At 35.6% G+C, this 20,297-nt stretch overlaps 1 protein-coding gene across 1 annotated transcript in view; it reads right to left on the bottom strand.

Moving 5' to 3' along the window:
• The window catches only part of Smp_147560 (hypothetical protein), a 29,301-nt gene extending 10,348 nt beyond the window's left edge, over positions 1-18,953 (bottom strand). The window contains exons 1-16 of the mRNA XM_018795589.1: positions 18,610-18,953; positions 18,183-18,532; positions 18,071-18,148; positions 17,890-18,035; positions 16,080-16,376; positions 13,509-14,061; positions 12,603-12,978; positions 11,092-11,450; positions 8,989-9,116; positions 8,743-8,915; positions 7,313-7,675; positions 5,753-6,758; positions 4,487-4,698; positions 2,789-3,001; positions 2,078-2,378; positions 892-1,349 (exon numbers count right to left, since the gene is read on the bottom strand). Coding sequence (XP_018649887.1) covers positions 892-1,349; positions 2,078-2,378; positions 2,789-3,001; positions 4,487-4,698; positions 5,753-6,758; positions 7,313-7,675; positions 8,743-8,915; positions 8,989-9,116; positions 11,092-11,450; positions 12,603-12,978; positions 13,509-14,061; positions 16,080-16,376; positions 17,890-18,035; positions 18,071-18,148; positions 18,183-18,532; positions 18,610-18,684 — 5,088 coding nt within the window. The 5' untranslated portion in view covers positions 18,685-18,953. The remainder of the gene's footprint in view (positions 1-891; positions 1,350-2,077; positions 2,379-2,788; positions 3,002-4,486; positions 4,699-5,752; positions 6,759-7,312; positions 7,676-8,742; positions 8,916-8,988; positions 9,117-11,091; positions 11,451-12,602; positions 12,979-13,508; positions 14,062-16,079; positions 16,377-17,889; positions 18,036-18,070; positions 18,149-18,182; positions 18,533-18,609) is intronic.
• Between the last annotated feature and the right edge of the window lie 1,344 nt (positions 18,954-20,297).

The following is a 20,297-nucleotide window of genomic DNA, read 5'->3' on the forward strand; positions in this document are numbered from 1 at the left end:
AGAACAATAGGTAAACAGTAAAACTATAACCGTTTGCTTTCAAAATTTACTCCATGTCAAATTACAAGACTGTTAGCATAGAACCAGTTGAATTACAATACTTCATGTAATATGGAAGTCATTTTGACATATTATATAAATTAATTTTAAAGTGTAAAACACAATTAAGATAAGTAAGAAAATATTGATTATGGTAATCTTCAGCCATATATTTCACAATTAGTTGAAATTTTGATACCCAAGTTGTAAATCAGCTTTAAATAACACATTTCAATTTAGTTATTTCACTTATACAACAGTCCAGGTTAGGAGTGTACGTAGTCAACCATCCTACTCGTATATTTAATAACCAAGTTTAATTTAACAAAAAGCAAAATATGCATCAAATGAATAAGAGGTCGACCAAAACAAGACGTCTATATGATGTGAAAAATACAAATGGTTTCATATGTAAAGTCATTCAGCTTAAATGGGGTGATAACTATCAGATATGAATTAATTGTGACAAAACATGTAAGAATATGTTTCTTGCACAAACAGGTAGATGAAGTTCATGCAATTGGTTAAAAAAAATAGAAAAGAAATCTGTTCCAATATTGAAAAAGTTCCCAATAAATATATAGAATAATCTTATATACCATTTGGTTTTAAGTTAGATGGGATACAGAAAGTGTTCTGTGAGATATGATTAAAATTACTGAGTGTAAAAATGATGATCAGCCGACTAAAATCAACAAGGAGCAACTTTTATCAACCGGTGAGGTTAGTAACCAGAACACATTTTATTTGACTCCCAAAAACTTAGAGTAGGAATAGTGTATTTTTAAAGTTGAGAAAGAAGCATTGATAGAAGTGGGTATTTATTACGTAATCAAAACGTTCATCACTTACGTAGCAGAACGGATTTAGAATGTATATTACTAAATAAACATCACTCCCCGCTCCCCAAGAGGATGTATCCAAGGATGTGGTGAAGGAACCTTCACCATTACTGTAACGTACGGAGCAACTACTATCCATTCTACTTGAAACTGAAGGTCGGTTGACAATATTCAATTTTATATCATCTTGACTGATTTTTACAGGGATGCTAGGTTTCTCTGACTTTATTGAATCAAAAGGTGGAAACAAAGCAGAGCGAAGATTCGTATCGGAACAAAACTCTACAGCAACACCATGTTTTTTCAATGCAGCTATGGCGGAATTCACTGAAGAGCAGGCGTAGTTTTGAATAATTCGTAGTACTGATTCTCCACATAGTGAATGATTACCTAGTTGTTCTGTAAGAGTTTTCAGAAGATCCGGATGAATACTTACGAAGTTATCAGATTCTGATATTGAAAGACGTTCTGAAATGCAGGTGTTAAAAACAAATCGATCATAACAGCGGAATTCGTAAGACAAATGTATTAATGAGATATGCAATTAACATACTGAGATAAAACTTTGGGACAAAAACTCACCATGTGTAATGATATCGAAAATTAATATCCCAATTACTTTTACAACCTACTAATAACTAAATAATAAAGTAAAGTAAACGAAATTGATGAAGTAGTCTACAATGAGACCCTCAAGTTAACCAAACCATAACTAATGTACACCGTAACCTGTATCAGATCGGTGGAGTCCGTAAGCAGGAAAACCTGCTTGTTATTTTTTATTGGCAGTGTGTGTTTAACCTCATAAACAGAAGCATTGTTACGGAATGCTGTTGTGAGTGAAAGGAAATTATGAAAATTTTGATATTTTTAACTTTAAAACTACATTATTTATCAAAAAAGTTGGTGACAAACATCTATTAGGTTTCACTGCAAAACTACGTACATAACTGTAATAACAATGATAATCGAAACTGTCACTTAACAAGCAAGAAACGCCAGACTGTTATTCTAAGGACAGTTAACTAAAGATATTTTAAAGGAAAGTTGTGTCCTTAACACACTATTCGACAAAGTAAACTGTCGTTTGAAGGAGTAATTAGTTGTGGAGTTAATCTTACAAATAATTTATAAATTTATAAATTATAAAAATCAAAAATTAAATATAACAACAAACTTAGCGACCAATAGCTTACCTGGATTTGGAAAGACGGGTATAAACGCCGTATCAGGAGAACCTGCTTCTGGTTTGTAATACGGGAAATGCTGGCCAAGATGGCAAGCTTCATAGGTATGTGACAGTTCTTTCAGAAAATCAACAAGAGTACGTCTTAGTGAATTTGAGGTCGATGAAAAAGAATTTGTATCGGTGCCATCAGACATTAAAACATTAGGAATATTAGATGTCGAATCGGACAGCATATGAGAGTCAGAAGGCAAGATCACAGCATAAGCAATACGTTTAGGTCGCGATAATGGAAATAATGATAACCGATCCTATAAAACCATAAAATAAGAGGGCTAATTATAAATAAATTTCATAGCGGAATACTGACAGGACAACAAACTGTGTATAGACATGTATGAAATTAACTGTGACAGATAACCTTGACAAAATAGTTCAAAACAAACCTAAAGTTCATAGCGATATTTACACTACAAACACAGACGCAAGCTTTATTTCGATATGAAAATGAAAGTAGATAGTACTATAGGTTCAGAAGAGCAAAATTTATTAAAAAGCTTCTCACAAACACCATTATACACGTGCAATGCAACTGAGGGAGACACATTCGATCGCTAAGGTTTCGTAAAATAATTTTGAGAAAAGCTGATAAAAGTATACATGACTAACAATAAGCAAAATATGGAACATATTTGAAGAAAATTAAGACGGCAAACATTACCCAATCACGAAGAGCGAAAGGAGAAATTAATAAGTTTTCTAGGTCGCAACTGCTAACGCGCAACTGAGGAATCGGTTGAGGTTTACAAGTTTCATCGGAGCCCCGACCAGCAAGTTGATGAAATGCTTTCCAAGTTAATGGTCCATCAACCGTATAGTTTGATTCTAACATACGAGTAGACGAAATGGCCTCCTGAAGCCAAGGACGCATTGTCTGGAAATAAAAAACGAATGCACATTCAGAGGTATATACTTCAATATCAAATGATTTAGCAATTAAAAAGTGAATTTTTAACCAAAGCGAAGAAAAAGTTCAATTAAGCGTAGGTAAGTAAGTTATATGGAGCCAGTACAATCTAACCGAACTAAACCCTATTTCTAAACACAATAACAGTTATACATTGATTAATTGTTCATTTGTACATTTATTTATTTATTTAAACACATAAATATTGGTACAAGGAAATACCAGATATATATGTGCCGCACAAATCTTATTCGATTAGTGTGAGGGCTGTGATACTGCCCAGGTGCCCAAACTGAAGATGGTTTTCTTAGGGGGCCACACCCGGTACATAGATCAACAAGCATTTTGTTACTAAAAAGAGACTAGCAGAGAACTGTGTCAAATTTACATATTAGGTGTCATGAAAAGAAAACGCGTTCACTAGTTTAGCAACCGAGCAATAATGTAGCAAATTCTGAAAATAATGAAACGATAGATTTTCCATAAAAAGTGATTTACTGAGATTTATTATATTCACCATCATTGCTACAGCCATTCATCTTTCTAATAATTATATACGGTATATTGTAATTCAATACAAGCACAAACGACAGTCGTAGGCATTGACAATCTCAGAACAACAAACAAAACTATTCTAAAATGTTGAAGGGTACTCGCAAATATAATAAATAAATAGGTGTGGTGAACTTCATCTTCACACTTATAGGCCAATTACATTTAGATTCGAAGGATGAAAACAATGATGAACAATACTTAGTCAAACGAAACCAAGAATGTTAGAGTACTCAGGTAAAATTCAAAATACTTAGCATCCAGAAATGACAATTGCCAAATTTCCACAGTACAAGCAAGTATCTAAAATAAACGGAAAACAACTACACAGTACTTTCTTTCCTTTCATGAGACATGCATACATCGCTCTCCATTAAAGTCCAAGTACATGCATTGGCCTCAATAGTCATAATAACAAAGACTACTTGCACGAGAAGAAATAAGTACAGTGTGTTGAAATATGAATAAAAATTTCAAAGAAAAGGATAAGCTTATCTGAATTGTTAAGCTTGATAGACCAAATAAATGAATTACATAGTAGTTCATACAGAGATTGTTCACGATTCTACGGAAACAAATCGATTGTTTCCTGAGAAAATCCAAATTTGGAAAAACAATACCCGTTGAGCATTACTAGGCAAATGGAATACTTGGACTAAGCCTGGTTATCGCGCTGGATATTTCCTGTTTTTATTGAAATGCATTTTTCATGCCGTCCCATCAAACGAGAACTCAGCAAAAAAGAAATAGTATTATGAAGTTCTCAAAGTATAAGTCTATTAATTACATTAAGTTCACTTCTGAAATACAATAGCCACCGATGTTAATGACAAATAAACTTTAAAAGATTACAGGAGAAACACTAGATAAAACTATAAAAACGGACACATAATTACTTACTGTCAATAAGCGAATCTGATCGTTTTGATTTTGAGGCATCTTAGAATGAGCTTTTAGAAAAAAAGACGGGTGAATATACGCACCAGTTTCAGAAGCCGAATGAGGTGTACCAGTGGTAATAGAATCAATATTGTCAGCATGGCCAACTACTCTGCGTGGACGCACTGTTTCAACTGCATTGCGAATAGCCGACGAAATTAGAGCACAAGCGTCTGAATAAGTTAGATCAATAAAAATAATTATTTTAAATAGAAACGCTAAGTAAAATAAAGTTTTCAATTAGGATCATCACGAAACTTAGCACATATCATAAAAGAAAGCAAACATTCCGACTTTTGGAGAGGGACACGTGAAAAGAGGAAGCTTCAATAATCATAGCTAAAATATCATGAAACATTTAGACTAAATAATGATAGAAAAACATTGAGATGAACTGCACTTCATGATTTTACAGTCAGTGGTGATCGGGACTAATGCATTAATTAACAAACACAATACAACTGATGAATTAATTAGTATGAGATTGTATTAGTGCTTACGATCATAGATATCGCCCCCAGTGATCAGTATGGAGCACAAAACCTATACCAAAAACTTATGCTCAACAAAATTAAAGCTATCAAGAGTCACAAACCGTGTTGAGCAATAACCTCATATGTAACGTACACAAGCCCTAGTTAAATGAAAACATTTTGTACCTTATTATTTCACGAAATAAATAAAAACCAGATGACTATTGATGAGAAAAATACTCTAGTAATTAGTTCACATACATAACTCACTACACTTAATTAATGCGGTAGTTTTGATGTGACTATTTTGAGCGAATTCGGTTTTATAATGTGGATAAACATAACGCAATTACGTTGACCCAGAAAGTAATCGGTTGGATATTTTTGATGCCAATTTAATTTCTCCTAGATTATTTTAATGCTTTTCTTCCAGTTACCAGTTATTAATTGATGTTTTTGGAGTACAGTACGGAACCGATCTACTTCAGTTCTAAATTAATTAACTTAATTTGATTGGCATCCACTATGATGGGCACTTGAGTTTATAGAGTTTTAAAAAAAGCTGGCCAATATATAACTGATTAAAGGTATTGGTAGAAAAAAAGTCAACCAGCACTCTTGTTTATGAATACTAAATCTAATAACTTTTGACTGCGTAATTAATAAACAAATGGTCATGATGGGACATCTTTGCGATGTTAACGAACAAAGCATAAACATGGGATTCTTATACTTTATGAACACTTAAACTTACTATCATATTCTAGTTTATTTTCTTTAATGACTTGGTCACACGACAACATATTCCATCTTAGTTGATCAGTTATCTGTCGTACACTAAATTCTTCAAATACGCTACTCATTATGCGTTGAAGTAAGAGCAAATGACTAACAGAAGGATGAGAACTGGTTACCCACCAACCTTGACGTGTCCGGTAGTTAGGTGGACGAGTATATGGATTTTCATTGTTCTGACTCAAAGAAGACCGAACGGACAATCGGGTAACTTCAATCTCATCTTCATAGAATAAATTTCCATTAACTACATATTTCTGATTCATCACAGCACTGAAACCACATTTACATCCTCGTGTAAAATGGAACCCAGACCCACCAACTAGGTCATGACCTCCAAAGGTTGAAGTGTTCGTTCGTCCTGATTTACTACAAGGTGACGTTGTAGATATTGAATTGGATAAGTAAAGACCAATTTCAGAGCCAAGTATGGATGATGTACATTCACAAATGTTACAAGAATCAAAATTATGGTCTTTGAATAAATTTAGCATAGAATCTGAAAGGATTAAATTTACTAAAAGTCCATTGGTTTCAAGTAGGCTGGATAACCACTCTGTGAAATCCTCCACGTAACTGGTGTTGGGATTCGTACGATCTGCTGACTTCACAAATCCTGTGATAGAACAGGTAGTTCCAGACTCATTCAGTTGTTGAGGTGAACAAGGTTTATTATTAGTGTTTGCAACATTTCGATGTAATGAAGTTGGAGGAAAAGAATTGGGAGACATTAACCAAGACTTAGATGTCGCAGACTGATTCCCAGTATTGACGATCAACCCATTGGGTGTGAAATGTGGATCCACACAATCTGATGTGACAGACTTTTGGTTTGATGCACGATGGTCATACGACCATTTCAGCTGAGGTAGAGACTTTGAGAATGATGAAATTTCGTCATGAGGGATTTGATAGTTACTTGTTATCCCGAGATAGGCAGCGCAAGGTTGAACGAAAGACCAGTCCTGAAACAGACATTTATGAATCAGTTAGTTGTAAGCATATTTATGAAAATGGTGAGGAATAAACATTTTTGATTTTATTAAGGTTTTGAAGCTACATATATTTTGCTATGCTCAAATTATCCAAAATTATCAGATTATGGTACCAATGTCGATATTTAAAGCAGAATAGCAATAATAAACCACAACAGACACTCGATCAGCAGTATAGATTCAGCATTTGATAAAACAGAAAAGAACATATTTTCATCAATTCATTACTTAATACTCCAGCCAAACAATAAATGGAAACGTATGGTCAACCGAGTTGTAAAAGTGATAGTTCAAGCCATTATATCAAATTTGAATACTATTGTTCTTCTGGTTCATTGGCACCATTAGGTCTCAAGGAAAGCCTTAATATTAAAACTCAAGTGTAGTTATTAGTGGGTAATCTCATTATCGCTCCACCAATTGATCACGGAGCCATGTCAAGACGTGTCGCATATTAATTTCAAGAAAATAATCAGTTTGTTGTAGACATGTCTTTACACTATTCATCACTAAAAAGAGCCTACTTGAGATTCCATGCTGACGCTACCGAGGTTTTGAATGCATGGCAGTTTAGCAAGATGCCATAATCCTTGATTTTGACAAGATGATGGTGAATTGACAGACTGGAACGGTACAGGAATCGAATGTGACGATGTGTCTGTTACGCTGGAAGATAATGAGTCCTGGATTGTTTGAACAGACGGAGAGCCCGGCCCAGGAGTGCTTACTGAAGTTGTTGAAGGGTTCATACGGTTGGTGGACACTGAGACACCATCAACAGGACTAGGTTGAGGTGCGTCATGGGATGGTGGTGTGGGAAGCATTAAAGCTAGTTCTGCTGGTCCGATCGGTCCAGAACCTGTACTGCTAGCAAGACTGACTCCTCTCTGAAACAAAATGTAGAAATAATAGAGAGTATTAATTTGATATGGAACGGTGGTAGAAGACAAGTTCTCAAAGTTCACACTAATAGTGCACACGACTACTGATTCAAGAAGACAAAATTCGAATACACACATCTATCAGCTTGATTAACAGAGGTCATAACAGAAAAAGTACCACTCTTAGAGTACAGTTTTGTAAACTAATATGTTATGTTTGGGAACAATAACTGCTTTAGATACTACTTGAATGACTAAGTCAAGAAATGAAAGATTTGTGATGAGTTGATGGCACGAGGGTTTATTAATCGACTTCCTGAATCACCGAAAGGATTATAAATCACAATGTAATCAAAAATTAATCAACAACAGTGACTTAGAACCACTGAATAGTTTTGTTTCAATTACCTAGATAGATAATATACTGAGAAATGTCGATTAAAAGGATGTTACCTAAGAGCGAGTGAACTTTATCTGTGGTGATGCACTTTTACAAGTTTTGTTTATAGTATTCATGATTGGGTAAGCGATATAATCTACGAATTTAACCTGATTTGGCTTATTTTGAGTGATCTGATTGACTAAACTATCCCAATTGAAATATTTCCAGAAAGTTGGCGACTTGAAATAAACCTGATTTGAAATCTGCCTACTTTTGTAAAGTGAAATCCTAAACTGATTACGACTACGTCGTTTCACAAAGTATCAATAATTAATGTAAGTGATATTAACAGACATAAAATATATTGTAGCTTACTTCCAAAGACTTTAATTAACTTGTGTCAGAAGCAATTTATGACACCTTCCTAAAAGAACTGCTTCATGCACAGATCTAACAGCTTAGTCTGTCAAATGAAATATACAGCTCACTTTAATCATCCACCTCGATTAACAACATACAACAATATTGATTGTACAAACAGATAGATGATTTGTCAGTAAATTAAAAAAACTTAATGAGAAATTTCAAAAGAATGTCAGCATAGTTATTCCATAAATATCTCCGAAAGAAACATTTGACATCATGACATATGCCCCTAGACTTGATTACACATAGATGTGAACAGACTTACGTGAGTGATCAGTCCAACGTTGCGACTGAAAGTGCCACTTGAATTATTCATGATGGAACCATTAGAATGCATCAATCCAGAATGAATATTTGTTTCCAATCCTCCCGGATTAATGTGTTGGTCATCAATTAAACCATTGCATTCTGTGACTCCGACTTTCATATCCGGGGAATCTGTAAATGAATAAGTGAGTTAGAGCGATACCACAATAACATTAGAAAATGTTGATGAAGTATGACAACTTACATGAATTGGCCGAAGTGAAGTTGACATTTGTGATATCTGTCGTGATTCCTTGTGCGCCATCATTCAAACTGCATTCGTTGAAATCAGTGCGGCAAATAGCAGTACGAGGGCGTTTGTTTCTAAACGAACTGGAAATTTTATAAAGCTCCAAATAATGATTCTTCACATAACAACAATACATATAAACTCTCAAACATGGTGAGATTACAAACTAGCATATATCAAGTAACTACATAAATCTGTCTTTACACTACTAAGGTAGTGTAGTACCAAGATAGTAGTGCCAAAATTGACAATAACACATATGCCCCACTGTTGATGATAACTTGTTTTTCATCATTATCTCGACAACTCAGGCAGAAAAGTGCTTTCCGAAATATTTCTCATGAAGTCGCAATTATCCAATGAGTCGGTCATAGAACAAAAGGATAAAATTGCAAAAGGCAAAATATTTCTTCAACGACCGTTTCGAACAGTCCAAGATCTGATAGTTATGCACTCAGATTAATAAAATATTTAATAGTAATTATTTTCCTTTCAAATACTTGATTATATACCCTAGGATGGTATGAGCAGATGGAATTTTTATCCAGTCCGTAAAAATCGGAACTAATCTGAAAAATGAAATCCATTCTTGCATCACTTTATCATTTCTTATTTCCCTTTAAAATCAGTAAAAGTGTATTTGCTTCTAGTTTTTCAAAAGATAGATGAGAGAGTATACGGCTAACAAAATATATAAGCCGAATAGACTTCACCTGATTGATGAGAACCACATGATTTGCATAAAGTTCGACGGATTAAATGTATGGCTTAATTATAATTTGTCGGTGAGAGCAGTTTTGCTACATGTTTGTGAAACTTGGCATCACCAAGTTGAAGATGTTAGACGACTCACAATATTTCATCATCGATGTCTCCGAAAGGCTGCTGACATTCAGTGGCAACACCAGGTTAGTAATGCAGAGGTTTGGCAACGTATGTTCAAGAATAATTTATTTGGTGCCACTACTTCGAAACACCGACTTCGGTGGCTTGGGCATGTACTACGAATGTCGCCCCGGCGAGTTCCACATCGTGCATTACTTGCCGAACCTGAGACAGGTTGGAAAAAGCGGAGGTGGTCAGTGTATGATTTCGTGATATAAAGGAAAGCTGTACAAGACTGACTTCTGTTGGATCTTCACAACACCCTGGCTGGGGTTCTAGATACGGTGCAGCATAGTGGCTTGAGAAGTTATCAGATACGACTCAGTATAGAAGCCGATGGCGATCCTGATGTAACTTTCTTCATAAAAGTGTAACTTATTTAACTGAAAGAATTCTTTGTAGTTATATTTTTCTTAACTGAACTGCTCCTACTCCTACTATTATTATTATTTCACTCTTATACACTAACTTATTTATTTTGTCCTTCGTTTATTATATTCACTTTCTTTTACCTATTTCTTCACAACTCCCTTTTTAGTGTGTGGCGCATAGATATCATGATGCCCCTTTGTATTGATGTTTGTATGTCCAAACAAATTAAGTAAATGAATAAATGACTTAGCACGAGTGTAGACAGAGCTCTCATACAACTAGAGATGTAAATCAATATTAGCGTTAGCAACAACAGACCTGAAATAATCTTCATATGTTAAGTCTGCTAATAAAAAAGAAAGGATTACTCTAAAAAACAGTGAAAAAATTCAGTTTGAAAACTGATCACTTAAAGTGATTGAAAAATCCCATCAATTGATATAGAAAAAGTATGTTTAGATATTTTATTGACCTAAATTAACATGAACTTATTTATTTTGAACTAATTAATGTACTTTGAAACATTTACAAGACGAAAGTAAATGTGTAATTCGAGAATGGGTCAGGTTAAATGGGATGATCAGTACTACGTAATTATGTAGTTTTCCCAAACAGAATGAGTTGCTACTTAGCTCATTTAAGTTGTAACGTTTAGTTTTAGTCTTACCGAAATGTGAACATCATGATAGTTTGTGCAGAAGAGTGGACATAGCCATTCATATAATTAATTAAAAACACCCAAAACTGATTATTTGATGATTTAACTATTTACAAAAGAGCTTTGACAGTAATGTCACTTACTACTCGTCAGTAGTTACATTATTTTCTTTGTATAATGTATTGTCTTCGACAATACTATAATTAGGGAAGGACGGGGATGATTGCTCAATGGCAGACTGTAAAGTAATGCCTTCTGGGCATATATACTGCTCTCTTTCAATTCGATCTGGAATGTTGAGACATAAGTTTGGACGCTTTATATCATTAGACGATTCTTTCTGTAATTCCTGGGCTGCATGTCTGGCTAACCAAGTATTGAATAAATTCCTTTTCATTACAGATACAGAAGCGATCGGAATGTGTCGGGCTGACATTTTTGCATATTGTGTTTGATGATCCGAAGAAACGGGTGAATCAGTGGTCACCAAACCGTTAGGTATCTAAGAGAAAACAAACAAGTTATTTTACAAGATCACTTATTTGTACAATACAAAATAAATCCTAACGATAAATATAACTCAGAAATATTGGTCATTTTGATGACTAGTGATAAAGTATCAACACATAGTTTATAAATGATTCACTTAGCGTGATTCTCGGAAATCTAGGAGTTCCGACAGCAACTGTCGCTCATAACTTAAACGGCACCACTAATAGAGATAACTCAAACAAGACTACAAAGGAACGACAAGACCACAGCATGCACGGAACAATAACTAATGTTAGCAAGAACAAAAAGGCTAATGAGCGTTGTTCTTATTTGTATATCCAAATGGAACTGATTAGGATTAGACAGCATAGTCGAGAGATTAGGTTAGTCATACAATTAATCACACTCAGCACTTTTTATGTGTACCGCTACGACATTCTGCCAATTCGAATGATGCTGTTTTTCATTCTTAATGTTGTCCCTGAATTTCTTTTTTATTTACAATGAAACTGAAATATACATTAGAAACAAGTGAAAAGAATTGTACTTCGATCTTACTGAAAAACTATTAAAGCTTTTGTAGGATTCAATTCATCCTACATATATTCTACTGGAACTGTAAACACGATACTGGTGATCCCAGAGTCTATGTGGAAGCTATAGTCAGAACTTGGTTTTAAACTTTATCTGTTTCTAAACGTAAAAACAATTCAATTAGCACAATAATTAAAGGGATTAGAGTCACTAAGTGGAACGCACAAACATACCGACCAGTATTGCGTCTTATCAAAATGAATAAAAAATCATGAGTCACACTGATATAATAATGTCCTTTAATTGGCAGGTTATATGCAACAAGGATAGTCTACAGACACATCCGACCAGATTGACGTGGTAGTAGCTTAAACGACGATTTGATTGGTTAGTTGTGGACATAACTAACAGATTTGATCCACGATAACGACCTTATGCGTTCTTTCTTTATTAAAATATTATACAATGTAGAGCAAACAGTGGAGCTATGGCTTAATAACTAAGGCATCTGAGTTAAACTAAAGCGGCGAAAGTAAGAAATATCAAAAAACTTGTCACTTGAAATAACGTAAGAATACTATCTTTTGATAAAAAGGTTTGAATTATACTATATTTGTGTATATATTACCTTTACAACCGAAGATAAGTCTGAGTTACTTTCAGGTTTAGGAAGAAGTGATGGAGGTTGTGGCGCTGTTGAAAGGTGAGTGGATGAAGGTGTGGTCTGAGATGTATTGTGATCACAAGCGAGATCGTTATTTAATTCATTGAGGGTATTAGAACTAAGGTTTGAATTTTGGTTTGGAGCTGGTTGCTGAGGGCTCAGAGTAGGCATGGATGGATCATGGGTTGCAGTTAAGTTGGTTGTAATCATTGGGAGCGGAGTCCTTGGACGATCACAGGGCGGGACATTGAAATGAATAGATGACTTCAAGGAACGTCGGATAAAGGGGTCTTGCTGATGAAACGAACCACCAACAGAAGTGCGACGAACTCGAGAAAACCTGAAAGGATGGCCCAATAAATTATTTAGAAAAAATAACATGCAATTGAACCATTTTCACTGAATATTATGCTTAGTGAGTACACAGATTGTTAATAGTGGTAATGTATTTATCTTAATAGTAAGTCACTGTCGAGTAACCTAAAGGTTTATCAAAGAAGTGAATCTCATAAGTCGCCTGATACTGTTGGATCCCGTAGTGGTAATTTTAAAAAACTGAGCGATCACAAACACAGATGAATTTTTCGGGTGAATGTAAATTTGTATTAGACATTATTTACGAGTGAATAATAGTTTCTGAGTGCTTAATATGAAAATTATAGTAAATACACATTTTTTTATCTTACTATGTCTTGCACTAAAATATGAGATTTTACACTGATAAATGCATTTAGTAACCAAAAAATATAAATAACAGCCATTTGCAGTTAAGTGGTTAGTAAAATGTATAGTGATTTATCTTAAATTTTCGCTGAACATTACTCTTTAAAAACCATGTGGATATGAAAATTAAATTAGTAAGAAAATTACCTGTTGCAGCAGCATTGCAGTATAGTACATGGGTCTTGTATGTACAATGAGCACATTTCTGGTGATACTGAAGTTGTGAGCCCATCAGTACTACAACTCATATCACTTTTATCAGTAGAATGTGACCGTTTTGATTGCCACTCTGGTTTCATAGAAGGAAGACGATTATGTTGCGATGCACACTGGAGAGTTCTTCCAGCTAGGTAGATATGACGAACATCTACCAAGAAATCAGACTGCAAAGAACTACTGGGAATAATTGATTTCAGCAAAGACGTCCCGGGTGTGTTCATTTTTATGGACGGGCGTTTTCTCCGTTTGTTTACTCGCCAGAAGCGTGATGTTTTCATCTTATTTGGAATATGGGCATTATACATGGGACATTTGTTCGACATATAGGGCACTGATACGTTCGTAGATAAATTATGACCGGAAACGTCTGATAAATGAATCGCTTCATCGTAAGGTGTTGGGTTATAATCCGATTGACTAGGTGAATCGTTTACGGAGGTTATTAGAACAAAGCACATCGGGTATCTCATACGAAAACCATCTGTGAAGAAATACGAACCAATTACAAATAACGCATTTAAAATACACGAACCGATAAAGACAAAATATTTGTGCTATAATAAATGTACAGATGATGACAGAACATTTAGTGTCGTTCGCTACCATGTCGATATTTAAGTACCTACTGTGAATGAGTTAGAATCTAAACATCCACACCTTCATCCATAAAATCACACCAAGAATTATTTAACCAAAAGCTTGAATAAAACATTGTATTGGATCAAAACATGTTTATTTCAAATATCATCTCACTCTGCAAATCCATTTTATCAGCAGGAAGCAGTCTGGAACAGTAGTAGTAAAGGCATTTAACTTGACGATTAGGTTCTACGTTCAGACTATGATGCATTTACTGTGATCTGAGCAGCAAAACACTATTGTTAATCCACAAAAAAATGAGTACACGACCCTATAATCGACTAATGGGCTGTCATCTGAGCATAAAGACAGAGTACACTATCAGAGGTATTTCAGCTCCCTAAACCTGCACTCACTATAAATACAAAAACCAAACCAACTCATCCATCACGTACTTTATTATGAGCCAAACTTTCATTGTGATAATTAATGAGACTACTAGGTTGCCTAAACCTAAGTTGGTAATGTATGGGTCGAATTCGGGACTTAGTGGTCAAATTTTCGACACTTCAACCACTAAGCTACTGCATTCCCAACACTGAAACGCGAAGATGACTGTACAGAAAAGGGTGTTCAGAACTGGTATTCTTCGAAACATGGAGGAAGTAATCACCTCTGTTCATCAAACCATTTTAGAGGCACATGTAACATACTTTTATCCCGGAGAAATACCTTACGAAGTGCCTAGAAATGAACACGATTAACAGAGTGCCGTGCATACATGCAATGTACTAAATAATATGTTATTTTCCATCGAAAGCACCTTGGGAATCCTATGGATCATTACTTGGTAACTGTATATTTACCACCTACTAGTAACAAACGCCGCATTAGTATGTCGTTAGGCTGTTGTACATGTAAAACCTACGCATGAATTTCTGCAGTAAAGTCACGTAGATTTTGTCAACTAATTCCAAATCTAGTGACTGAGAAAACTCTACTGAATCGACGCACATACGAAATATTTTTTTAATTTTATTTAAACACATAAATATTGGTACAAGGAAGCACCAGATACATATGCGCCTCACAAATCTCATTCGATTTGTGTGAGGGCTGTGATACTGCCCAGGTGCCCGAACTGAAGCAGGTGGTTTTCTTAGGGGACCACACCCGGAGCCTTTGACCGAAAGATATGATCCACAAGGCAGTGGAGCATCGTGAGGAGATGCAGTCCCATGGTAGCCGGTGATCAACGATTGATTCGTACGCCATTTGTTCCATCAGGATACTGGAGCCCATGTGCACCATTGGTTTGGAATCAGGGTTTTCCAACTCCCCTAGGTGGACTCGCCGGACATTCGCTTTTCGTCCTCTCAATTTCGTAAACAACAGTAATGCCACGAGAAGGCAGTGAGTAGGACTTCCCTGTCAGAGGCTATATATTCGCTGGCCATGTGAGAGCATTTCGAGAGGGAGAGCGGACTTTCCCCACTCTCGACCGTACCAGGGCATTTGGTTACTTACTGAGTAACCTTTGAAATTGTAAAAACCATCCCAAAGTCTAAATGTTCAATAAATCTGAGTTGCACGCCTGGTGTCCTTTAGAAAAAGCAATTTATAATTACTTGATATTCAATAACAGTTTTTGAGCATCTAAGTCTTACACCACTTGCAACCATTGCATTACATAAATAGTGGATATTCGTTAGACGTTTCTGCTTAGTTGCAGTAAGTGATAACCCATAACTAACTAGCCTCTCTTGCTGTTTATAACTAATTCAGATTGGGTAGTCTCTTGTCTCAATTACATGTCCTCGTACACTAAGAGTGAATTATGGATTAGATTATCTGAGTGGGTTGTCTACATGGCTTGGGGATGATTCGAAATTGATACCACAGATTTTAGCGCTAACTTACCAACGATCACTTCAACAAATTTGGGTGGGGTATCTGGACACCGTCGATTGATTTCTTCTACTGTCCGCTTCTTATCACTACTAAATTTATTCTGCTGACGTGGATTCTGATGTGTAGGAGTAGCCATAGCAAAAAACGGCAGACCAGTTACGCCACTCATAGCAGGGTAACATTCGTGACTGGACTTGAGGGGGTAAAAAGTCGACCATGCTTCTGATTCAACCATCAGATCTCCATCCTTTTTTTCAAAACCAAAGCCGGTCAGTTCTGCAGATATTCCATAAGGTGCCAAGATAACTGTAATTAAGTCAAAATTTACGGAGAAATATGTTTGTTTGAATATGAAAGAGTGCAAAACAACACGATTCTGAATGGACGTTTATAAATTTTAGTATATTTATTTCGGAATATAACTCGTACTTGTTTTCATAAGTTAAGCCAACTAACGATGAAGTGTTTAAAAATGATCGTACAAAAACTAAAGGAAAGTGAGATTGAAGTTGACCTTTGAAGTAGACAAAATATGAGTGAATACAGCAGCATTATATTCGATATGGTCGTACATTACCACGCTTGTTTTTAGGAAGTGCCTTTTGATACCAAATTCTGAGGATCACTGTCATATACTTGTCTAACGAACGAATTCACCGATAGGAAGTAAAAAACTCATAAGCTCGTAACGCGGAACTATGAAATGAATTTGGTTTCAGATTATATCACTGGAAAAACATTACTTGTGAACCTAATATTGTGAATAAGCCAAAAACTAATATCGAATACATGTGATTAAAATATCAAGACACCAAGAATAACAAACAACAATTAGACTAATGTAGTTCCTACTCAATAGTCACAACCGAGTTAGTTAACTGTAACTTAATAACGGTATAACCTATATTGTAATAGCACAACCCGTATAAATCGTGACTATCTGAATAAAGATGTTTTGCATATAAAACAATATATCCGTCACAACAGTTGATGGGTTTATTTGATATTTATGTCAACTACGTCGGAAGTTGGGACCCCTTTGTACTTGCTTCAATCAGGCAGTTGGACAGTGTCTCTGACTTTTAAATCTAACAATCATGATGCAAGATCGAGTACATAAGCATGAACCAGGTTAGTTATCAAGATAGTGGCTTCCGGTCAGTCAAAAGCAAAATAAGAAACTTATAGAAATGTGCATTGTCCCAAGTCACTGCAGAGCTTGATAAAATTACAAAAATGAATAACGAAGTGGTCTAAATGTTATCAGTGATAGTAAAAGTATTAGAAAAAGAAAATCCAGGCAGTAAATTTGCAGAATGAAGACTTAAATTAATTTCCAAACTCTGGATACGAAGGTACACAACAGGTGAATGCACCCGCGCAGCTGCGATCTATTCGTGGCCCAGATACGGTGACTCTAGAATGCATGAAACTCTGGATATTGAAAAGTTCGATATTAATAACCACAAACATAAAAGTAACTTCACTAGTAAGTACAGATTATAGCATGTGAATAAAAAAGAATGCAGCTGACACTAATTAGATAAGAAAGCCGAAACAATATCTCTAAGATAATTACAGTTACGCAACATCGCACTTTTATTCGGTAAAGCATTAATAAAATGGGTATTGTGGTGGACATTAATACATTTTAGCTACTGAAGGATGACACTGGGTCTATACCACTATCTGACCACACAAAATACGGAGAATGCTATGCACTTAATCATCAGCACAAAAACTGACATATAACTACGATAAGCCCTTAATATGGAAGTAAATTGTGCATGACATATTAGATACCTTAAGGAAGACCTACCAGGTATGGTTGATTGACTTGCGATACAACTCTGGATGTGTTCGACTCCAACTCTTTGGACGGCAGCATGTTGACGAATGTCGAGGCTGGCACACACTGTACTCTCACCGTGTAGGAAAAACGAAAAACTGACACTATACTGTACGCTAAGAAGAATTAAACTTATATCATTTGATCTTACTTGTCATCATTGCAACCGCATTTACGAGGTTGTACAAACCATTTGCCCAAGCGCACAAACCCTTTAGTAAGCAGACATCTTTAAGTATTAGATCAAAGACCTGTGTACAAACCTTTCAACAACGTTGTGCAAAGCCCGGAACAAGACAGTTCTTGTTTCATATGATAGGCCTTGTCGCCAGTTTCCATGGTCCTCTCTACGGAGTTCTGGTAGTATACAACTATCAGCATTTGGAAAGTCATCGTTTCCATACCAAAACACCCAGAGCTCTTTAGCAAACTTCGAAAAAGCGCAAGGATTTGATAAGTCAGATGATTCCGGCTTCGAGCGCACCCAGGCTGAAAGAACGCCATACTTTTGGCACAGTGTGTATGACTTAATGATAGGATCGTTTAGAGGGTCATGATATTCCTTAGGAGTATGAAGGATGTATTTTCTGTACTGTATACCACTGAAATCAGTCTATAGGGAAACAGTGATTGGTTAAATAAACTTCAAACCGTATTTCATTGAAAAAACCTTATATAACAAGTACTTACCAAGGCGAAAATATTAGTGAAGCAATGCTCAAGTGAAGCATCATTAGGCCCTGTCGACTGGCTCATACTAGACATATTACATGGAGCTCACTCCATTGCTACATTACTATTTCTAACTAACCACCTAAACTAAACGCAAAATATTCCGCCATGCAGACAGGTATCGCATTACTTCCTGAGACACTCAAACAATCAGTAGGCTAATATGTTGATTATTCTTGAGTCATAATCAGGCTAATAGGAAAGTACTATCGGTTATGAAGTCAGGAACCACACACCAGTTCAATCATTATGTGCAAGATTGTTCATTGGTGTTAGGTCAAACAATAAGGTAAGAAATGTTCAATTCTCAATGTCCACATGAGGATCAAACTTTCTGAACTGATAACACGAATTTACGTGAAGCCAAAATATGTTTTTTCGCATGCCTACTGGAAAACAATAGTTTTCCACTTGTCCATAAAAGCAATATAATCCACGCAAGGAAAACATCAGTCAACGTTAAAATGCGTAAAATTAACTCAGTGATTGCCTATTATAACCACATTATTTCGATTGAGTTCTGTAATTTTAAAGTCCTTTACGTGATTCCATGAAAATCAAACAGTGATTGGAATGTGAGGTCGTTTTTACCAGACCTATTATACAAATATGATTTTTCAATGATGATTGAAATTTTCAATCACATTCGTGCTATCTCTAATATATTTGTAGCGGTAAACAGACCAAAAACAAACAGTTCTGTAAGTTTTCGACACTCGATGCTGATCTCACTAGTTTTACTGGACACACCTACCTGAAGGCGCTCGGCCATACATCCGCACCAGATCACGTGTGGGTACGCCATGACACATATATCTTGTACGTAATAGCCAGCTTGAACCAAACGCTTCTCAACACATTGACAGCCTTCCAAACATATCTTCGAACTCCATCATTTCTGACTTCGATCTAACTGGGTTGGTATACTTTGAAGGTGTTACGTGTAAAGGCGTTGTCAAATTCTGAATACCTGTTACATCTTGACATCTTTTCTATGTTGGTTTCGGAGTTTTGACTGGTTACAATACATATGTCCTGTCATCCTAATCACTACTGCAAACCAAGGAGCACTGTTAGGCTATTTCTCACTACTGAGGAATGCTGTTCTAGAACGAAACAGCTCTCTAGTGCTTCGGTTTGTGACTTAATCTATTAAACTTTTACCACAAATATTCTGTTACATTGACTTGTTTATCGTCCGTTCTTTTGAACTGCCCCAAATTACGCCCACTAAGAATTTAGTTTTAGACGCTAGATATGTTAAATTTTTATTGACTTTTTAGTTAGCTGAATTAACTGGCTGAATTTGAATTTTTGGATATGCGTGCCATTTTGAGGAACTTACTGGTCACCTAAAATGCCTATTACGTCCTGACGCCAGCTACTTTGACAATATCTCCTTCCTCTACCTCTACTGGTAACCGACATGTCATATATCAGCTAAGTGGCTGCAAAAAAATCACAAATGTAATGACCATTCACATATTTAATGATCAATTATATAATCGGGGTTAGTAATTCTGCAAATTAGACTAAGATCGATAAACTCATTTGACTTTCACCTCATTATAATCATAATCTCGACATACTTTGAAGTTAGCTTGAATGGTATGGTTGCCTAATCTACACGATATTACGTTAAACCT

Source organism: Schistosoma mansoni, chromosome 2 (assembly GCF_000237925.1).
Source record: "Schistosoma mansoni strain Puerto Rico chromosome 2, complete genome".
Lineage (NCBI taxonomy): Eukaryota > Metazoa > Platyhelminthes > Trematoda > Strigeidida > Schistosomatidae > Schistosoma > Schistosoma mansoni.